The sequence below is a fragment of the Cuculus canorus genome, chromosome 6 (genome assembly GCF_017976375.1).
Source record: "Cuculus canorus isolate bCucCan1 chromosome 6, bCucCan1.pri, whole genome shotgun sequence".
Lineage (NCBI taxonomy): Eukaryota > Metazoa > Chordata > Aves > Cuculiformes > Cuculidae > Cuculus > Cuculus canorus.
Window position 1 is genome coordinate 42,340,720 of NC_071406.1, and position 22,667 is coordinate 42,363,386.

The 22,667-nt window shown below is 48.7% G+C and overlaps 1 protein-coding gene and 1 pseudogene across 10 annotated transcripts in view; both read right to left on the reverse strand.

Annotated features, from left to right (window-relative positions):
- Window positions 1-8,717: 8,717 nt before the first annotated feature.
- Window positions 8,718-12,365, reverse strand: LOC104056944 (uncharacterized; annotated as a pseudogene).
- A 2,927-nt stretch (window positions 12,366-15,292) lies between these two features.
- HDAC4 (histone deacetylase 4) overlaps window positions 15,293-22,667 on the reverse strand; it is a 257,352-nt gene continuing 249,977 nt past the window's right edge. For 5 of the 10 annotated variants that reach the window (XM_054069691.1, XM_054069685.1, XM_054069689.1 and 2 more), the window contains exons 24-26: window positions 18,463-18,547; window positions 16,505-16,646; window positions 15,294-16,055 (exon numbers count right to left, since the gene is read on the reverse strand). In XM_054069691.1, coding sequence (XP_053925666.1) covers window positions 16,016-16,055; window positions 16,505-16,646; window positions 18,463-18,547 — 267 coding nt within the window. In that variant the 3' untranslated portion in view covers window positions 15,294-16,015. Of the gene's footprint in view, window positions 16,056-16,504; window positions 16,647-18,462; window positions 18,548-22,667 lie in introns of all 10 variants that reach the window. The other 5 variants (XM_054069692.1, XM_054069693.1, XM_054069690.1 and 2 more) reach the window with 2 other exon arrangements.

The window sequence follows — 22,667 nt, forward strand, 5'->3', positions numbered from 1 at the left end:
GTTTTTTCACCCCACTTCCAGATGGGGAACACTAATTCAATCAGGCTGAGCCCTGAATAACAGGGATGAAAAGGAGAAGTGGGTGGTTTGGACTTCCAATGGTTCTGTCTCTCCTCCCCCACCAGAGGCAGGGTGAGCCTTCACAGCGTCACCATCGGAGAGGGACACGCACCCGCCTCTTAAATCACTGGTGTCCGAGCTTCTGCTGTGCCTGTATCCATCCTCTCAGCTCGAGGCAGGATGCTGAGAAACACAGGGGGGACGTTTGGAGGGTACCCATCATCACATCCCTGTCTCTCCTTCCAGGGACGGATTAGGGTTAGTGACAGAGAAGGGACAGCCAACAGACTCCGTGCCTGAGCCAGCACTGACAGAGACCTTTGACAAATTAAACTGCAGCAGAAAAACAAAGAGCCATTCGCTCTGCATCAGTTCAACATTTGCTCACTACCATCACCACCCACGCTCAGAGCTGTGCGCGCTTTCAGGAAGAGAAATGAGTTTTTTGTCTCCCCACTGGGATGATGGCACAGGAACACGAAGAGAGGGAGGTCCCAGAGGACACAGCTGCCCTCGGCAGGCACCAACCGCTAAACCCCCCGGCACAAAGCCACGAGAGGCCTTTGAGCAGACGTGTAGTGCACGACCTGAGCTGTGGCACTGCTGCCCCTTCACCTCCGCTTCAGAGAGTGACTTTGTAGCCCCGTTCCACCCGTCTGGCAAGAGAAGAGCAGAAATGAGAAACTTTAACAGGTAAAAATCGCCTTTTCCCTTCAGCCCATATCCTCACTGTGCACCTCCCACCGGCTTTGCTGCACCCACCCCAATCCTCCGTTCTTTGCAAACGCATTCCCTTGAAGCTGAAATTATTTTTGAAGAACGAACTGTCCAGGCCAGGCAGAAAACAACCCCATCCCACAGACTAAAATTCACGCGGACAGTGGAGCTGTTTTCTCTGGATGCCACCAGGCTGCTGAGCCCCGCAGCAGGCGTCCAGGGATGGTCACAGCTTCGCTCTTCACATCCCTCCTGCAAAATGTGTGGCCACGGTCAAGCTGTCCTGCTGCGGTGAGGTTGACCGAGCCCCTTCTTTTGGGACAAGAAACCCTAAAATGAGTTTCAAGGTGAACCTTGTAATGGATAAAGGCTGCTAGCCCTGTCCCTTCTGCAGGGCTCTGTTAACTAAGGGGTCTGCCCGCTGGTGCAGGCACTGCTCCTGCTGTGAAAGGCTTTGGGATGCTAATTCTGGACACAGCCTGTGGAGGAACATGCCATTCCCGCTGATGAAGGGTTTCCTGCGTCCTTTCTGTAGGCCACTGTATTTTATAACCAAGAATTGCTGTTCTGCAAGGAAGGCAGACAAATTCTGGAGGAAGGTGAAGCCCCTGAGCACAGAGGCAGGCATGGCATGGAGAGACTATATCGCTCTCTGCAACTGCCTGAAAGGAGGTTGTGGTGAGGTGGGTGTTGGTCTCTTGTCCCAAGTGACAGGATGAGAGGAAATGGCCTCAAGTTGCACCAGGGAAGGTTTAGATTGGATATTAGGAAAATTTTCTTTACTAAAAGAGTGATGACGCATTGGCAGAGGCTGCCCAGGGCAGCAGTGGAGTCACCACCCCTGGAGATGTTCAAAAAACATGTAGACGTGGCGCTTTGGGACATGGTTTAGTAGGCACGGTGGGGTTGGACTTGATCTTAGAGGTCTTTTCCGATCTTAATGATTCTACAGCTTTCAGCATCACAAGGAGAAGCACCTTGTTCCCAGTTCTGGGCTGTAGCACCACAGGAAAACCCTCAGGAGGTGACACAGAATGCTTGTCACAGCTCTCACACCGTGGGGGAAAGGGGGGAGAGCTGAAAGACGGGACACGGACACACCCGCTTGGTGGCGTGGGAGGCAATCAGAGACCTGCATTTCTGGCTGATCCCCTGCCGTAGCCCATGCTGTCCTGTATTTTCATGAACACATTCTCAACCACGGAAACCTGGATCACACTCTTCAGGAGGGGAAGGAAAGGACTTGCTGTACTCGAGGCACTCCAGCTTCTTCGTGAGAGGAGCTGTCAGACTTCTTTTAAAGACACTCTTGTTAAACACAAGGCTGTTGCCCTGAAAGGGCTGCCAGACCCTTTGCCTCTTCGAACACCATCCCCAAACAAGTTGCACGCCTCCCCACCAGAGGCTGTCTCTAAGCTGCCTTTTTCCCACAATTTCAGAGTTTTACAGTCAGCGTTCCTCATTTTCCATGTCATTAATCTCTGTGGGCCCCAACTCCAAGCGGGCTGGAAGCCAAATCCTGCCAGACAGGTTCCAAGTGAAATCCAAGTTGTCTGGAAAAGAAGAAAATTCAACTAAAAATCCAAAAAGCACGTGAAACGTGTGCTGGCTCTCACCAACCTCCCGGCAGGGCAAGCGCGAGGCTGCTCGAGCCAACAGATGGTTTGGTGGCAGTCAATGTGCCTTTTCCCGTTCCACTTGACGTTTCCAGCAACCAGTCAACGGAGGAACTCTTCATCTGGGCTGACATCTTTAATTTTGCCCAAGAGAAAAAAATGCCTATCAAAACTAGAAGATGATTTTTAAGTTTCTGAAGGGAGGTTTGCTTGCTTTGAGAGCTGCTCTTGAGCACAGTCAGCCAATGCATTTTTCACAGCATTTTTTCAGTGATTTTTAATTTCCTCCGGCATTTGTTTGAGCTGCTCTGCTGTGAAACTCCAATTCTCCAAGGTCTCAAAGCTGAGGATGAGACAGGCAAAACCTCTTTCAGACAAGGCAAGGGGAAAAAAAAAAACCAACACAACCCTGTCCTTTAGTGGGACAAAGGAGAACGTGGAAGAGCAAAATCTCTCTCACCTGACATCTCCAGACATGTCCTACTGCCTTCAACACCAGCCCTCTCCCCAGAGAGGTTTCTGCAGGTTGCCCATCCAGTTTGTCCTGCTCTGGAGCATGAGGTTCACCGCTGGAGGAATAAGACTGATCTTCTTTTAAGCTGGAAGAGGGGATATTTAGATTAGACACTAGGAAAACAGTTTTTCCTGCGAGGGTGGTGAAGCACTGGCCCATGTTGCCCGGAGAAGTCATGGATGCCCCATCCCTGGAGGTGTTTAAGGGCAAGTGGGATGAGGGTTTGAGAACCTGATCCCTGTTCCTGCGCATGGGCTGACTAAGCTACCTGCTGGCTGCCCTGCCAGTGAACTCGGGAAACAAGCTGTGCCGTTCCCCCAAGACAAAAATCAAGGTGCCGTGTTTTTCAGCTAAGGGGAGGTTGGGAGCCACAGCGTTGCATATTTGCGTGTTATTTTCCTCCCTCCAGAAACTAAAGCCAGCATAGTTTAACTAGAGGAGCCGTATGGCACTGCACCAGGAATAAATTGCTAAACAGACCAGCAGCACCATCACGTTGAGCCGGGATCCTTAGGAACACGGGCTCTGACAGCCTGTGGCGTGATCCATCGTGCCTCTGCGCCAGCTCTCTGAGAGCAAATCTGAGATGCGATTCAGAGGAGCCCTAATGAAATCTGCAGACACTCTACTGCTCTGGTTGGAGAGCTCTTCCTTCCCCACACCCCTCCCTAAGCCTCTTCAAAACAGAGCTTGGAAGCAGCCTGTGATACTTAAGTCCTTAAGTCCTGCCTTTCTCGACTCACAAAGGGGACCAAAAGGAATTGTTTTGAAATAACAGTGCAAATCAAATTACCCATCGCAGATAAGGGGGAGAGAGGTCAAATATGAAAAGGTTTTAGATGAAAGAAGAATTAGCCTGCAACCCGCAAGGAATAACTCAAGTCAAGTCTCATTTTCAGCACCCCCAGAATCTGGCACAACAGAGGTCCCTAATGAAGTCCAACAGATAAACCTGGCCAAGACAATTTGTTATACCGCCGAACACAGAGCCATTTCACCAACCACATGCTAAGCATCAACCATCCCCTAGAATGGGAAAAGTATATCAACGTATTAGAAGCCATCATCAATCAGCCCAGAGGAAACCAAGCAGCCCTGATCGGGTTCCAGCCTGAGCTATGGGAAGCCACTCTGTGGTTTGTGTTTGCGGATATTCGGCAGCCTCACGTGCACCTCCTCCTCCTCCTCTTCTTCCCAAGCTGCATCCCTTGGAGATGGGTTTGGGGCCTGGCTACCCCAGCCTGCGGACATCCCCACGGCACCCAGGGCTCACAGAGCTGCAGGGGGTGAGGCTTACAGACCCTCTCTCCTCTCCTCTCCTCTCCTCTCCTCTCCTCTCCTCTCCTCTCCTCTCCTCTCCTCTCCTCTCCTCTCCTCTCCTCTCCTCTCCTCTCCTCTCCTCTCCGCTGCACCATCACTCGCCCGGCACTGCTCAGACTTGGCGGGGTTATTGATGGGCTTGGGACACGCCTGAAGTTCCCAGTGGAGCTTTTCCACTGTCTATGCTTCAACTTTCCTCCCTTTCAGAGAAAAAGTTCCCTCCACGTTTTTCCAAAGACATATTTTATCCCGTTTGGTCACAATCTTCCTTCTCCCAGAGCGCAGCAGAAAACAATTTGAGACCAGCTCCAACTCAGCCCTACCAAGGCTGGGCTTGGCCCAGGGACCAGGCGGGGACCCTCATCAGTGCCGAGACCCACCTCCTGGATAAATAGGCTCCAGAAATTCCTGTCGCTCACCACCGAATGAACCCAGCCGGCTAAAAGGCTGTTGCTAAGCTTGCGCTGGCTGTACTATTCGCGGGGATTGGGGAGGATTTCAGCAATTGCTCTTTGCAGTGGTGAAGGAACGTGTGTTTTTCTTTCTTTTTCTCCTTCAAAATAAAACACGTAATTGAAGAGTGAAATTCTGAAAGCTTTCTCAAGGACTCTGGTTATTTAATCACCTTTAAAATCCCAGCATTGATCCCCATTCCCTTCTTGTTTTAATGGGAAACAGGTCTCTCATTCCTGCAGACCCTCTGGAACTGCTGACCGGTTGTTAGTGTGCCTTAACAGACCACAAACACAAATGCTCTGTGTACACACACCATCCAAAATACAGCACAAACATCTTTCTTTAAAAATAAAAAATGCATTGAAATTCCAGATTCCAAACCTTTACCCCCTTGGGGTGGGAGAATGGATGAATGAAAAAAGTAGATGAAACCAACTCCAAAGGTGCATAATGAAGCAGATGAAGGGCACGGGTCTGCTGCTGGTGCACACTGATGCTCTGTGCCATCAGACCTGCGTGGGAAGAAGTGTTTTCCCCATTGCTGCTGTGCCTGCAGAGCAAGACTGAACTTTTTTGGTGTTTTTGTCTCAACCCCCATACACTCCTTTCAGAGAAGCAGCAGCTTGGCCGGGTTGAGAGGTTCTGCATCAGGGGACAAGTGTGGGCCACCACCTTTTCTCAGGACCTGGCCTCTTACATCTTGCTGTTGCTACTGAAGCACTTAAGACGCTTGAAATGCAGGAAGGGGCGGGAGGTTCACTTTTACCTTGTGGACATCCAGGAGACACCTGGCCCACCGCTGCAGTCACCCCGGGCCTGAAGAGCAGGAGTATTTCTTCCATGGAGACTTGTCCCCAGGCTGGAAGATGCAAAGCTCAGGCAGCGCCTTAGCCAGAAGAGCAGCTCTGAGGCACTGCTGTCAGCTGAGACTGTGGGCATGGTCTGCAAGGCATTTCTTTTCAATTTGAATCTATTTCTGCTCCTCTACCTTCAGGCATCTGAATTCAAACACATTTGTTTTTACAGCCAAACCCCATGGCAGACTTTTAGGGCAACTACTGCTTCATTCATACACGAGAAGGCTCCGTCCCATTGCTCCGTACCCACACCATGTACTCATCTGGCCAGCACCAGGCTTCCCAGAGGCTCTGAAGTGACTTTCTGCACCACCTGCATTTGCTCCACCTGGGGGCAAACACTTACAGCCATCTAAAAGTCTCCGTGTCTTGGTAGAGTCACTACAGGGTATTCTCCTTCAACTCTTGTGTTCCTACAGTCTATCTACAGGCCTTTGATTCAGCTTTTAGGATCTCAGGTAAACCCACTAATTTTAGAGCAGACTGATATCAATCAATATCTCAATTATTTTCTTGTTTTAAGTCCCTTTCATACGTGATGTTTCCTTGGAGTTGGGTTTGCTGTTGGCAGGTCTCACACGGGTCACTGCTGTCTGCAGGCACGGCAAAAGAGCATCAGCTTTAAGTGATGCTCTGGTCCTGCGCGGGTCTGTGTAAATGTGTTGCGGTTTTCCTCTCACCTGAGAAGCCTGAGGAGCATCCTCTTGCTAAAATACCACCTATCTGGAGACAAGATTCTTGAAAATGGCAATTCATGCCCTACCCTTACACGCTGCTGTATTTATACCGATGTAGGATGTGAGATCTTTGCTTTTCCTTACGTTGAGGAAATCGGGTCACAGGAGAAGATTTCTGCCACCTTAGCCACGCTTTGTCCTCTCCACCCAACACTCAGGCAGAAAGCTCTTGAGTTCCCAGACAGAATTGTGCTATTGCACCTTTTCATCAGGTATTCACAACCTTTTTCCTCCAGGGGAAATGATGTGAAACACCTCCCAGGCTCTCCCCACCGGGAACTTGAGCTCAGCTCCCAGCGCTCTTGCAACGTCCTGGAGCACTGGGCCCTTGCATCCTGGAGTCCTTGCTGAGAGGGCACCACCATCCCTGAACACAGGGATTTTAGCACATGCTTTTTTTTTTTTCCAGTAGTAGTATCGCCAAATCTATGGTTTCCCTAAAGTCATTGCTACTGAATGCCAAGTGCATTTCAATTCCCTCTTAGTTTCGCTCATAACTCTTCCCTGCTCAGCAACAGTTGAGTTTGCAGTGGAAAGCCCTAAGCTGAACTCTACCTGCAGAGGAGCGGCCAGGATTCTTGGAAGAGGACCATGAGGGAGAAAACAGCTTTTGGAGCCAATTTCATCACTCAGCCCTGCAGCCCCTGACCGGGACCCCAACCCAGAGCTGGGGAGCCCCGAGAGGGGCAGGGGCAGCCCGGCGCTTACAGCCACCCGCCCTCCTGCCCCCCCTGGAGAGAAGCAGACCACTCTCCACCGTGGCTTTGTGGATTACGCTGACTCTCTTGCCTGCAAGTTACAAGCAGGGACAATAAATGAGTTCCCTCAGTGATCTTCGGGGCAGCCCACAAGCGATCAGCCACACACCAGCCTTAGCAGGAAGTTTCCACCCAGCGCAGATCCAAACCCCATCATAAAAGAAGGCCGTTTGGCGCGGGCTGAACTCCTGCCCCTTGCGTGCTCGGACCGTACGCTGAGCACTGGACCCTGCGCGTTCCCCTGCAGCGCTCTCATTGCTACAGACACATTCGCTTAAAGCACAAAGACTTGACTTGTTGCCCAGAATGAGAAACAACCTCTTTCTCCTTTAAAAAAAATGAAAGAAAATGAATGAAAACCCCCATCTAACCTTGGGATGGTGTGGAACAGCACCCACCGCCCGTGCCCGGCTGGGCACCTTCCCTCACGCCCGGCCACGGGCACCCATTGGAAGAGGGAACAATCTCAAAGGGGTCGGGGCGTGTTCACTGCTGCACATCCTTACTTTCTTTAGGATTAAGAGTGCTGGCTATAAAAACTCCCATGGCTAAAGCAGCAGTCATTAAAATCTATTTTTCATGCCGAGACCCCAGCCCGGGCGTCACACCGCTGAGTTTAACCCTCCCCCTGGCGCTGCCCCAGGTTTGCAGCCACGTGTTTGCGGCGAGCAGCAAGCCCGGAGCATTGCAGGTGAGATTAAAGCGGCTCTGGATCGCAGATGCGTTTGGAGGTCCGACACGTCAACACCTCCGGAGCAGGACCCGCTCCCAGCAAGCGGCATGCCTGGGGCTGGACCAGCAGCTTTGAACCGGTGCGTTTGGAGGAGGGAAAAGTATTGTTGCAGATGTGGATAATGGGATACCGTGGCTCCTGGAGACACCGAAGGCAGCCCTGCCACAGGCTGCCCTCCAAAACACCCGGCCCAGCACTTCTAAACAGCCTCCCTCCATCATCCCAGTCTGTAGGGAGGGTCTCAAAACCACCACTCGGCAACGAATATTTATCAGAGCCCAAAGCGCACATTTGGCTTCGCAGAACGAGACCCGGGGCTGCATGAAGGATTAGCAGCCTCTGACAAACGCACTGCACGGAAACTGGAATCGCATTTGAAGCACCTCCACTTCCCCCAGAACGAGCCCTCTCGTGAGGGCTGGGCTGGATAACTGACAGCGGGATTTCATAACAGGGGAGGAACTCCTCCAGCTCCTGGAAGACCAGTCCCGACCTTCTGACCAGAGGAGCCCTCACACCTCTTCCTGAAGGAGGTGCACCCACCCTCCCGACTGTGCTGGCACATGTTACAGGCAGCGATCACCCCTTCGTCCCCCCTGTCCCAGGGCCACCACCCTGCCTCTAAATGCAGGCTTTGCCTGCTCAGATCTTCTCAGAGGACAGCTGGAGCAACAGGCCACGCTCGCTGTCCCGCAGGGTTGTGCCACTACTGCCGCCATGGGCAGGCACCAGGGCTCACGCACTGCCCTCGCCTGGGAGCAGGACATCGCAGGGGGTCACTGTCCTGGTCTTCTTACCATCTTTGAGTGCAATGGCTGAGGTGGGCTTTGGCCATGAGCAACTTTGCCTCTTTCCCAGCGAGGCGCGTGCATCCCGACAGCTTTGCCCGTGTGCACCACAGACCCATTGCAGGTTTGCATCTTCATCCTAACCACCCTGCCCGGGGGTCTCAGCCTCTCGGAGCCCCTTGGTGGGTGACACAAAGGATGGCAGCCAGCACGTGCGGTCCCACCATCACCAGTTTCTCCTGGGTGCTCTCCCGTACACCTTCCATCAGGTGCCCTGCAGAGACAATAAACACCAACCTGCTATTCCCACCTTCAGTCCGTAGAGCCCAGCAGACTCTCTAGCTCCTTGCACCACCCTGCCAAGCAGATGGGCTGACATGATGTCCATGAAGAAGATCCCTGAGCATGGAAGGCTCTTCTGGAGCAAGGAGCAAGGACAGAGCATCCAGACCCGTAGAAGGAAAGGTGATTTTCTCCTTGGCTAATTGCTTCGGTTTGCCAATAGCATAAAAGCCATGATCAGGTCAGGTCTCTAAACTATCTGTGACTCCTCTTATCTGCTTCCTGAACTAATCACAGGCTGGGATACTGAGCACCGGGATTGTTCCCTTTCACGCCAGAGTTGCTCTGCAGCAGATCCCATACAATGGGCAAATCCACTCTGCAGAGGTACACAACCCTTGGCTTAAATGGGTGCTTGAAGGACTTGCCCTCTGCATCCAGGCAGGAGATCTGAACTGCAGTGTAGCCGCTGGTCGCCTCGTGATAAGAGACCAGAGAACACTTCCAGTTGACATGGCTTTAAATTGGAAGGGGGGATATTTAGATCAGACATTAGGAAGGATTTTTTCACAATCAGGGTGGTGAGACGCTTGCACGGGTTGCCCAGAGAAGTTGTGGATACCCCCTTTGTAGAGTAGTTCCAGGCCAGGTTGGATGGGGCTTGGAGCAACCTGATCCAGTGGGAGGTGTCCCTGGGGGGGAGGGTTGGAACTGGATGGGCTTTAAGGTCTCTTCCAACCCAAACCACTCTATGATTCTGTGACAAAAATAGAAAAGCTTGATTGTAGATGGTTCAGTGGCATCCAGGGATGATACGGAAGCTGAACAGAGGGAAACCGTATCTGGATGAGAAAAAGCTGCTTAACCCACATGAACTTGAGGGCAACACTGAGAACCTGTCCTGAGCCATGGACGATGCGGGCAGGTGTGGAGGATCTGCTGCAATGGGGCATAGATACGATCTGTGGGTTTGAGCTTCCCCCCCAGCCTGCAAAGAGGGCAGAGCAGAGCCGGACAATCAGGAATGGAAACGGGACTTACTGTGGCGGTGCAGGACGTCTGCTGGAGGGGGGACATGCCACAGCCCTGCCGATACCGGCACCACGTGGAACGGCAACGAGGACTCTGGGGCTCTCGCACCCGGATCCCTACGGAACCAGACGGAGAGCGGGCAGGTCCGGACCCACCTGGACTCTTCCGAGGGCTGAGGCTGCAGCAGAGTAAAGCACCGAGAACTGCCTGAGGCAGAACAGACCCCGACACTAAATCAGGCCTTCCCATTCATATTCCTGGTTTTCCCGTGGTGCCAGATTTTGGGGGGAATTCAGCTGCTCTCACGGACTTCCTGCTGGAAATCCAATTTCAGTGGGAGACCGGGAGCTGATCTTTTTCTGTTCTGCAGGCAAACACTTGTCAAACACACGTTGGGGAGCGGCAGGGAAGGTATGCAGATCAACAGTTTTCCTACCACGGACACCCAGACATACGCAAGGGCACCTTCTGACCAAAAAGCTGCTTTGGCACCGTAAGCCCCTTCCATGACATCAAGAAAACGTTTTGCTTAAAGCAGATGAAATGTGATGAAAAACATGATGAATTAGGGCCACAAAGATAATCCAAGGTCCGGAGCACCTCCCGTACGAGGACAGGCTGAGAGTTGGGGTTGTTCAGCCTGGAGAAGGCTCCAGGGAGACCTTAAGAGCAGCTTCCAGTGCTAAAGGAGCTACAGGAAGGCTGTGAAGGAGCTTTTCATCAGGGAGGGCAGGGACAGGACGAGGGAATGGTTTTAAGCTGAAAGAGGGGAGATTGAGATGAGATACTGGGAGAGAATTCTCCATCTCAAAGGTGGGGAGGCCCTGGCCCAGGTTGCCCAGAGCAGTGGGGGCTGCTCCATCCCTGGAGGGGTTCCAGGCCAGGTTGGATGGGGCTTGGAGCCCCTGATCCAGTGGGAGGTGTCCCTGCCAGGGCAGGGGGTGGAGCTGGATGGGCTTTGAGGTCCTTTCCAGCCCAAACCATTCTACTATTCTATGATTCTGTGACATCACATCGAAGGCACCAGATGAAAAGAAGGTCAGCAACAGAAACCAAGGTGGTACTATAATTAACTTTTTCTTTTTATTTACACCACAAGAATAACAAGTTGTCATAATGTGGTACAAAATACTGGACTCCTAATAAAGTTGAAATCGAAGTTGGTACTGTCAGAGAAAGACACCATTGGCCAGTAAAAAAAAAAAGAGAGAGAGAGAGAAAAGAAAAGAGGAAAAAAAACCAAACAAAAACCCCAAACAAAAACAAGAATGAGAAAAATATTCCAACTCCACCAAGTGAAAGAAAGGACCATCAGAAAACTTAGCACAAAGAATGCTACCATCACTTAAAGTAGGGTCCATACAGTAAGAGTGAAATTGTGTCTAAATTACAGCGTAAACCGGTAGCTGCTACCAATGGTGACGTCATACTGAGCATGTATAGGTATAAAGTAGAATATAATATAGTTACAACTTTTTGATACTACATATCTGTAATAAGCTCTTGGGTGAATAATGTCTCAACCCCTTCCCCCCCACTTTTATATATATATTATATATATAAGTTTGTCATCCTCATAAATTGGAAAATAGCGCCTCCACTATGGAGCACAGAAAAGTGTTAATTTATTTTCTTTCAATAGGATACTTTTTCATCAATATCAAAGACAAAAGTGAAGATGAGCTGAGAACGAGCTCAACTTCGTGACAATGAAGAAACATGTTTTCCTTTCGATGTAAAGTCTCGTTTTAAACCACAGTGCTGCACAGTACACGACTGTTTAAAGTGAAACCTAGCAATAATACATCATGTAAAAGTAATTTTAAAAACAGTTAACGCAGCTGTGCTGAAGAGTTAACTCTTTAAAGTCCTCGCCATTCACCTCCTTAGAATTAATGACTACGTGTGGTGACAAAGGGTCGCATCCAACCTCCCCACCCAGTCGAGAAACCAAAATAAAATACCAACCAAATTAAAAGGAAAAAAAATATTGACACAGGCAGTTTACTTTGTGTGTTCTGCGTAGTTTCCCTAAAAACACTGTTTCCACATAAATACAATAAACTCTATTATTGGTAAGTCACAAGTGCTAGATAAACGTCTATTTTTTTCTTCTTTTTCTTAAAATGAGCAATGTTAAAGTAGTCCTTTTTATTTACTCTTTCTTTTTAACAATAAAAAGCACAATTTCTTACTAAGTTCAGTAAGACGCAAAGAAAAATGTTCCCACTCTCCTTCCTTTGTGTGTAGCTGTGTGGGTGCGCGCGTGCGCACGCGCGCGTGTGTGTGTGTGACAACAACGTCCCAACCTTTAATCTCCGCAAATGCCACGAGAAGAAAAAACCAAAAACAAAACCAACCCCCAAAAAACCAAAACCACAACTGTTTTTTGTTTTTTTTCTTTTTTTTTCATTTTCAAAGCTGCCAAGTTTGGCGTGCAAAATCTGTATACAATATAAAGACATGCCAACCTTACAGACCATGCAACCTCAAGGTGTAGGAAACTTAAAAAAATATATTCATATATATTTATATATATATTTATATATATCAATGCCCATAAAAGACGTGGGCCCAAAAAAGTTTACAAAAGGAAGAATGGAATGAATACACGACTGTGACTAATAAAAAAAGGAATGTTTTGTATCGAAAGGAAACTAAAAAAAACACCAACAAAAAAAACCCCAATGGCTACTTGTGCACTGCAAACCGGGCCTCGCTTCTCTGCAAAGAGGATTTAAAGATGCTCCTTTCTTTCCAAGCAGGTCCGAAGGATGCCCTGGGCAGCACTGCGCTGGGATGCAGGAGCATCCCGGCCTCCCGCCCTACGGCAAAGTCATCTGAAATGAAGAAGCTAACGGCTCAAAAGGTGAAAAAAAACCTCCAGGGAGCCTCAAAACGAGGGCTCCTTCCCCCGTCTCCGTGCCCGCACGGGCCCCGGAGAGCATCCCGACCCCGCCTGGGCAGTGGGCACTGCTGTGAAAGGAATCCACATCGTTGGGAGTTCGGGGAGATGAGCTCCCATGGCTCGGGAAAAATCCTTCCGTCCCTGGCAAAAAAGGTGAGCAAAGCGATGTGAAATGGAGGCAGCAACCTGAGAAGGTCCTTCGGCTCAGCGTGGCCAGCCGGCGGCTCCCAGGAGGACAAAAATGGAATAGGAAGCTTTGCCATAACCGAGAGGAGAAAGAGGAGAACCCGCCAGGGAGGAGCTGAGAACAGAAACGGTCGCGTGAAGGCGGTTACTGCCCACAGCGCGCGCACGGCGAAAGGAAAAGTTAAAGTCATTCAGCAGATTGGGCAGCCAGGTTCATTTTAGATCACAGCAGCAAAGTGGTCAGTGTAAAAACCCAAACCAAACCACAACGCCTCCAGGTACGCTGTGTTTTCACACAGGAAGAGTATTTTTAGAATATGCTGAGGACGGTCCTGTGCGACCAAAGCTATTCGTAATTTTAACACGCACTCGGGTTTGCAAAACTCAAATACAGTAGTGTCTGGGTTTTGAATTGCGTTACAAACTGAAGAACAAAACAAAAGCCTCTTGTGTTTGCTCACACGTATGAGTATGCTTCAAATCCCTCCTGTGAGTGAGTCCTGAATGGAATGAAAACGGCCGCTTCGAGAACTGGAAAACAATAAGTTACTGGAAGTGGCCCTGTTGCTCATCATCGTAACCGAAAAAATAATAATTAAAAATAAAACAGCTACCCTTGGTGGTTCGGACGAGGGGCGTGTGCTCTCCTACACTGCTGTGAGAAGGCACGCGGGTCAATCCATCCTCCTCCAAGCTGCTCAAACCCTTGGCAGAAGGTTTGGTGTTTCTCCCACCGCCGCCCGAGCTGAAGGTCCGGCTGGCGCCGGGCAAGCGGCCTCCTTGAGGGGGAAAAAAATTCCTTCGGGAAAAGTCCTCTGACCCTACCAGCGACGGGAAGAAAAAGAGGAGAGAAAGAGCGAGAGCAAGAAGAGGTGAGAAGGCGTGCGTGCGTGTCTGTCTGTCCGGCAGAGAGAAAAATGCCAGCCGTTCCATGAGTGTCCGACAAAGCCTTCCCAACGCGGGCAGCTCCTGCCGCCGCCTGCGCTCCTCGCTCCGATCCGCACGGAGGACAAAGACATCGCCCACTGGAATACTACTATGTCAAAGGTAAGAAAACTCCTTATTTTCTTTACATAGCTACTATAACAGAACCGAGGAAATATACAGTCGGTGGTATCATTATACAAAAGAGCCCATCGCGTTCCCTACCTCCTTGATAAAACACACCCGTTCGGAAAAATAAACTCTGACAGTCTGCCACAGTTCCTTACACCTGCAGAAAGCTGCTCACTGTACAGAAAGACTTAAAAAAAAAAAAAAGGACAAAATAAAGTGAAAATTAAAGGAAAATAATGTACAAGCCAGAGAAGTGGGAGGAAGAAAGGTTTAGACGCTATTGCCGTTTGGAAACGAAACCTGCCAAATAGAAAATAAATGTCAGAGTCACACAAACAAGGCTTCTTTAGGGTTTTGTGAAATATCGATATAAAAATTAACAGCAAATTCATAGTCTTTGCTATAAAAAACTCATTTCTCTTTGTTAGAAAAGGATCACAACTAAAAACCTTAAATTAAAATACAAATGTTTAGGGTAGTTGCCTAGTGGCTAATGTGTTGGCTTTCTGAAAAGCTTTCCAACCTGTCATCTGAAAGTCCTCGAGTTTCAACCTGGATCCTTTTCCAAAAGCACCTCGTCTGTTCCAATTCACAAATCTGTCCCTAGGGAGCTCCCAATGGCTACTGTTAGAGTATGCATTTATTACATATATTTTTCTATAAATGCATCATAAATATTTTTATCAATAATTCATAGGAATCCGGTTTCTAAGCTTGGAATACATTTGGAATATACATTATACACATATATATATTTATACCTAACAATTTAAGCAATATCTCATGCTAGTTGCTTTTAATAAAAAGCATTCCAGTCTTAAACCTGCGTTTGTGTCTAATACATGCTTCAACAACCAAATTGATAAGCTCAATTACTAGATAATGTAGAAGAGAGAGAAAACATTTGAAAATTTGTTTTTAAAAATGGTTGAATTTCAAAGACCCAACAGTATTTGCCACTGTCTTGGCAACTACCTTAATTTTTTTTTTTTCTCCTTTTTTTTTCTTTTTTTTTTTTTGAAACAGCAATGAAAGAAAACAAAACAAATCCAAACTTGTCGACAGTTTTTGGAGACGCTCTGTTCAGCTGATGCCTGCTTCCCACCATCATGCCAGCACAAGCCAAAAAGTCTTCCTTCCTGACGGCAGTTTTTGGCTTTCCCAACCAGAGGAAAAATATTCACGAACTGCTCTGTTCTTTGTGGGTTTTTTGTTTTTTTTTTTGTGTGTGTGTTTTTTTTTTGTGTTTTTTTTTTTTGTTTTTTTTTTTTTTTTTTACTTAAGGCATTGTTCCTCAAACTTCAGAAAATCCAGCTGCACCAAATCCATCAATTAAAAAAAAAGGCACAAACTCATCTTCAGATGGCTTTGGAGACAATAAAGCCGACTCCATCTGGGCTACCGTTTCCCCTCTTCTCTTTCCCTTTCCTTTAGATCTAAGACGAGTCCCTCATTCCCTGTCCCTCCCCGTTAAAAATACACCATCTCCCATTGTTCTGGTTCCGACACGAATGCCGTTGACTCACAGGCAGGCAAGAGTCATTTAAAAAATCCAAGAAATGAAACTACAAGATGGGTCGAGTGGTTCAAGCGGAGATTGCTGAATTGTGGGTAATCAAATTGTAAGCACCAGTTTTACGTTAAGGTTTATTTCTGTATGTGTCGTTGAATATTTGATTTTTTTTTTTGGCAACTCTGCCAAAGACTTGACAGGCTTCATTCCCCTTTCTGCTCCCAGTGAGGACCAGGGGAAGAGCGCCCAGCGTGTCAGTCCTTTGCTGCTCTTCACCGGCATTTTTCTGTTTCGGCAAATACATACTGTAGACGCGTATAGATACGGAGAGATTTTTTCGGTTGCTTTGTTTTACACCTGGTTGTCCTTCCATATTCTGGAAAAAATCACCGACAGGACGCAGGAGTAACAAGAGAAAGCTTCTTGGCAGAGCTTCAAGACGAAGACGAACAAACAGGAGAACTCCAGCTCAAAGGCGAATGCTACAGGGGAGGTTCTTCTTCCATGGGTTCATCATCGGGTCTGGGCGATTTCATAGGAGGGAGGGAGAGGGAGAGAAAAGAAGGTTGAGCATGACAGAGTCGGACAATCTGTGGTGCTAAGTCTCGTGCCTTACATTCTCACCACCTTCCTGCCCCGGCAGTTGTACTCAGCTGCCTCATCTGGAATTGAAACTTGCCACCAAGAAGGGATTTTAGAAAACCTTCTCTCATTGTGCAACTCATGGTCCAAAATGAGGTTCAGCTCTGGTTGGAGCAGAGGTGTGTGCACCATGCTAAGGTCACACACAGGGTTCGTGGCATCTGCATCTCAGAAGGTCATCAGAGAACCCACAGAGGGCAGGAGATGCAGAGAATGCACGTGCAGCGGTTAAAAGGAAAGGATTAACTGAGAGGGGCGCCCACTATGGCTCCCCTCCTGCCTATGCACACTCTGAGATGTGATGACAAAGAGGAAGGAAAGCAGCTCACCTCTTCTCAGCTGGCTTCACGCCCACTGACAGAGATGCCATGGCTGTTACTGTCTCCGCCTCCTCGTTCTCGCACTTCTGTGCCTCAACCAGGGAGTACCCCACCGTGGAGGCGTAACGCTGGAGTGAATGCCAATATTTGCCTGGGGAGAGAAGAGGCGGTTAGGGCACCGACACCCTGGTGGGTCCAGCACCGCCCTCCCGCTTTCCCAGGCCCAACAGGAGGCTGAGACCTGCCTGAGGAAGACTCATCACACCTATACAACACACAACCTTGATCTGTTCTCCCTCCCTTGGCAGAGGGACTATCCCGAGGAGGAAGCTGCAGGTGCACAAGGGTTCCGAGGAATGTGTGCCAAGGGAGCTCCAGCTTGCGAGGTGAGGCCAGAGAGACCCCTGCGAGCTATATGCCACGTAACGTTACTAACAGATGGCGCTGCAATGCTGCTGTGTCTGGAAAAGCTGGGTTTTAAATCCACAAGGTATTGAGAACATTGATAAGGATGCACCTGCACATCCCTTAAGGACACCAAGAGCATCCAACCGGGGCTGAATCGCCATGTGGCAACGAAAGACGCTCTTCTCCCTTGGCAGAGAAGAAAGGTGGAAGGTGGCAACTAGACTTGTAAAAGGACAAATGCACAAGAAGTGAGGATCCAGGCTCCACAGAGGTGTGCAGCACACCTCTGCCTTGGCGAAAGGAGGCACACAGGCACTGAAAAAATATCAACATTTCCTTCTTCACTTCAAAACTCTCAGAAACTTTTAGACCTAAGGAAAAATAGGCAAGAATGAGAGACGCAGTCCAAATTTGGACTGGACATCTGCACTCAGTTGCCAACTGTCACGTTCTTTCTGTAGGCAAAGCACCTAAGACTAAATAATTCTAAGTTGTATTTTTTCATGTCAGCAGTTTGCCACTGTTTTTCAATGGAAAGAGCACAGAGAAAGTGTAAGAAGGAGAGAATAAAGATGGTCTCTTAGCCCCCAGGCAGGACACGTCAAATTTTCTGGTAGCCAAGAAGCCACAGCAAAGCCTGAAAGCAAGAATCTGCATAGTGAGGCCAGAAGATGGGGAGGAGGGACTTGTTTCCAAACATCTTTGCTTCTCCTGAGCTGGGCAGCAGGTCTGAGGGCCTTACTCAGAGTCCCTTTTCATTTGCTCCACTCATTTTAAGGAACAAACCAATTAAAATCATTGGCTGGCTCAAGGTGTCTGACGGGTGCTGAGCACTCACTCTGCAGAGCAGCTTGTGGAAATGGAATTCAAATTTCTAAAGCCACTAGGCTTTGTTCAGGGGGAAAAAAAAAAAAGAAAGAAAAATGTTTGGGGTCTTTCAAGCTCCATTTTCACCTTTTGTAAGGGAAACTGGCCCCCTCCAGTTTTAGACCACAAATGTGTGAAGTGGGAAGATGTCAAGGCGCAGCGGTGAGATTCCCATGTAACTCGGGCTCTTTCACTCCCTCCCTCAAGAATGTTCCCTGGAGAGCGTCACCTACACTGACTTGAACCCCCTCAGCTAAACAAACCTAAAACATGAGCGACTTTATGCAATACTCATTTTACTTTCATGCCTATCCATTCTTAATCAATGGGCGGCACCACCACCAAAGGAGACTTTTATGTCAGTCAGAGATACGTGAACTGCTTTTGAAGAGGTAAGAGTGCAGGACAGATGGTTCTTTAAGGAGACTTTTTTGGTTTTGATAGTAATTCCTCCTCAAGTGATAAAGCCTCTCCGTGCATCAAGTGCTCCCCATGCGTCATCCGATCCACCACCACACATGCAGTACAAGCAGCACTTGCGTGGCTGCACAAATCGAATTCACCGTGTGGTAGCCACCCGTAAACTAGGACAAGGGAAGGAACATGGAGTTGCCAGGATGATGGAGGAGTCAAATGGGTGTCCCACAGGGCAACCCAAAGGGAACCAGCAGACCGAATGGGGCTATACTCACTGTGTATCTCGATTACTTTCTCCATTGAATGCACTGCATTAGCATTTGCTCTTTGTTGGAAAACCTTTTCTGGAAGAGGGTCAAGCTGGAACGAGAGGGGAACACCAAAGAAACGTTATCTCAAGTTAGAGAACAGGCATTAAGCGAGACTTAGCAAATGGCTCTGCCGTATCAAGCCTCCACTCCCCTGGTTCCCATTATCTGCCTTTAGTTAAATATCCAAAATACACAGACTTTCTAAGTGCTCTCGTGCTGCTCAGCACAGGCGCCTCCACCCCGACCACCTTCCACACACAAAAGGCTGCAGGTCCATCGGGGCTGTTCCTGAAGAACCTGCTGCAGCCGCTGCTGTGGACTCTATGGAGGCACTATTGCAGGAACCAGAAAAACAAGGCTGCTTTTACAATGGATCACTACAAAATGTTTCTTGGATGTAACTTTTTGCAAAGTTTTCACTATTAAAACAGAAAAATGTACAAATAATAAAGACATTAACCAGCCATGCTTCTGGTTTTCCTCTAAAGAAATAAAAAGGCTGGGGTTTTAATTCTTCTAAACACCTAAGCCAGTGCATTTATTAACTCTTCACTGAAAAAAGTCTGTACCCTAAGAGGAAATGGCCTAATTTTGGTACAGAGAAAATGCAAAACACTGCTTTAAAGTCACACTCGGCACGACTATAACTTCAGCCACCATCACTGCCTCTTAGCAGCTGCCAGGCAAGGCGTGCCAGGGCAGAGAGCATTAAATCTGCGTGTTCGTCTTTAAAAACATCACCTTCAAGTTACTGGCAAAGCTCATAATTGGGTACTAAAGCTTATGCTTTTCGCTGCTGGCTTCTTTCCTTCGCTCTTTCTACAAAAAGGTGGCAATAAGAACACACTGCTGGTATTGAGATTTGAAGCTGAAAGGTGACACAGAAAGCCTCCCCAAAAATGCTCAGTGTGAACGCATGTAACAAGGAGGTGTCTTCCTGGGCTTGGCTGCTTTTGTGCTGTCAATGCAAACAGCACGTAGACAATCTCTGGTTTGCTCTAACAGACATCCCACTCTCCAAGAAGCAGGGCTGCCTCTGTTACCAGCTGTTAAAAAGAAATAAATCAAAGCACTTATAATTTATGCAACGAGGGACAATGCAACAATTTATGCAATAAGATTATCTTCGTTTTGCTCGAGAGAGATGATTTGGGAGATGCCACTCTACAGAAGATTCTCCAAGTCATTCTCCAGTTCTCCCTCCAGGTTCATCTCCAGTTACACCCGAGCAAAGCCCTGCGCTGCAGATCTGCCTCTCAAAGCCTGTATATGAAACCCATATGAAGCTGATGGAATTGCCTTGTGGGACTGAAGTGGCCAAGAGGATGCAGTCCCTACCAGCAAACCCACGCTGCCTCCAGGACAGCCTCTGCCAGCCTGTGGGTGTGAAATAAGCTGTCCTGGCAAGGAGGTGGTTTTGCCACTGGAGCTACATCTGTTCGACCGCAGAGATCCCAGCTCGTCAGTCAGGGAGCAGAAGCCTCTGGTGACCGAGCAGTGGGGCTGCGAGCGGTAACAGACCACTGCAACCATGCTTTGATCAGCACAGCTGTTTTAAATACAGAAATAAAATCGTTCCTCAGCTCTCAAGAGCAAAAAGCTTCTGCAGACCTCGACTTGCTACACAGAAAAGCAACGTCCAAGCTATGGGCACATCACCTGTTTTCAGCTGTAAGCTCTTCTACCACCCAGGACAGAGCTCCCCTTTCGCTTGCAGACAAAAAAACTACCAGGGCATCCAGTTCACCTTTGAACGGTGACGCGGATGTTGGCATGGACAGAACTCCGCATCTCCCTTCGGCAACGAAGGGCATCGCCTTCCCCATTTCATTGTAGAGGTACGTGAGCGCTCCAGCAGTGGGGCAGGCGTGTGAGAACGAGAGAACAAGGACACTTACAGAAATGCCCTCTTGCTTGATAGCTTTTCCTTCTGTTTTCTAGAGGGTATTTTCCTCTCGCCTGACACCATGCCCCTTCTGCCCCGAGGTGCTCCATAAAGAAAGGGAACTCATCATAGACCTCCGAGGTCCAAAACAAGAGATGTCCACTGCTGTTAACTGTTTTCCTGGTCAAGTCTCATCCAGGGACACCCCCCCAGCAAAGAAGCAGCCACGGTTTAATAGTTTAGGAAAATAAATTAAAATCTATGGCAAAGTATAACTGCAACTTCTGTTTGAAACCAAGAAAAGCCCCAGCCAAGAGATCTGCTCTTGCAGCCACATGGCAGCCATTTGATAGATACTTCACGAGGACGAGGAATTGCTCTGTTCCAGAATTAATAATCACGGATTGCACTTTTTATAAACCCTCCACTCACAAAATAATTCTGGCCCGAAGTGGCTTCTGTATGACATTAAGCAAAGGCAAAAGCAATTCTTGGACAAATCTGTAAGTATGAGCTTTCTAACGCCTCTCGGTTGATGCTGATATAAAGCACACACAAGCAGGCAGCCTGGCCCCACGTGTGCTATTTTGCAGATGAATCATTTCCATTGCACACTCCTCCTCCTGAAATAACCCTCACAGAAAACCGCCTGGCCCACCTCTCTCCTGGAAAAGGAAGGAAATACCTCTGGGCATCAGGCAAAGGTTTTAAAGCAACTGCTTATTATCACCTTCGTGTTTATTTTGGATGTCCAGAGCCTGACACTGGACACACCTCTGCTACTCCTGCATGAAAAATGACAAAGCATTTGTAGCAGCGACAGACTGCACTGCGAGCGCTGCTGAGCTCCAGAACCACGCACCTCAGCACCTCTCGGCACACCCCGCTGGAGGCACAGGTCCTCGCCTGGGGCAGCGAATGCCACTGAAGCTCTTAAACAGCAGCATCACTCCTCGGGAATGGTCAGTTTGCCACCAGCATTTGCCACGGGGCAGAAGTTGGTCTGAAGGGCTGGTGATGCCCGCGATGGCGTGAGCAGCTCTGCACAGCTGATACCTCCCCTGCCCGCCAGTGCTGTCAGGGACTGCTTTAAATAACAGGGAAGGAATGGTGGCTAACTGCTCTGAAGTATCGCCATCAGATCTTCCCTGCATCACGCCTGCCTTCGGTTTTCCATCTGCAGTCGTGTTAGTTCTGCACAACTGAATTTGTAACTAAAGCAACGTACATACATTTTCAAGCAGCCTCACCCAGCGCTAACTCATTTCACTTTAAAATATTCTGCTGCAAAGCTAAAGCTCTGTTTTAATTTCCTGGACAGTTGGGAACAAGACAGCTCTTGCCTTTGCATAACGCTTTTTTCCGAAGCAGGAGTTTTGATCTCCGCCAGTGAACGCAGGCGCTTTGGGGACTGGCCCCGTTCCCCTCATTTCCTACCATTTCCCTGTGTAGCTCCGGCACCGCTCTTCGCCAGCAAAGCTCCCCGCAGCCCATCGCCAGCCGCAGCTGGCGGCCCGTGCGCACGCACGCAGACTCGCCTAACACGCTGTATATCAACCCTCATCAAAGGGCCGCGGCACAAAGCAACAGCCGTCCCTTCCAACTTCCTTGCATTAAAAAGATTTTATAAAAGACCTTGATAAAACTCGGGTTTCCTGCTTTTTGATGTGCGAGTCGGAGAACATTATCATGGTATCTGCGCAGTCTTACAGCCCACCTAGGAGAAGTGAGAACAGGTCCATCTTTAAGCATTTTAAAATGCTGTCTAACAGTCCCAGTTCAGCGATTTTTAAAGAAAAAAAAAGGGGGGGGTTATTTTACCTTTAAGGATCAGTATTTACTCTGCTAAATGAAACCACTCAGGTAGTTGACAACACCCAAACTATTGTGAGTGCTGAGATCTCCCCAAAGGCTCACACTTCCAAACACATTCATGGCTCGGATCAAGTGCTTATTTATTATACACAGATCCTCACACCACATTGCAGTCGCCTGCCTGTATCGTAGGAGCACGTTAAGCAAGAGGAATGAAATCCTTGATATGTAATTTCCTCTGTCTCCACTTCAAAGTGCATCCTGCCACCAGAGCCACCTGCACCCAGAGGTGGATGGAGCCAGAGGAATGGTCTGTGGTGACAACGGTGCCACCAGACATCAGCTTAAAGACAACTCTGTGGCTTCCATGCTGATGTAGGAGCTGTAACTGATCCAACAGGCTGGCAAGTTGGATCAGTTACCCATGCCGAGAGCCTTATCAGAACTGCCTGGCCAAGCACAAGGAGCG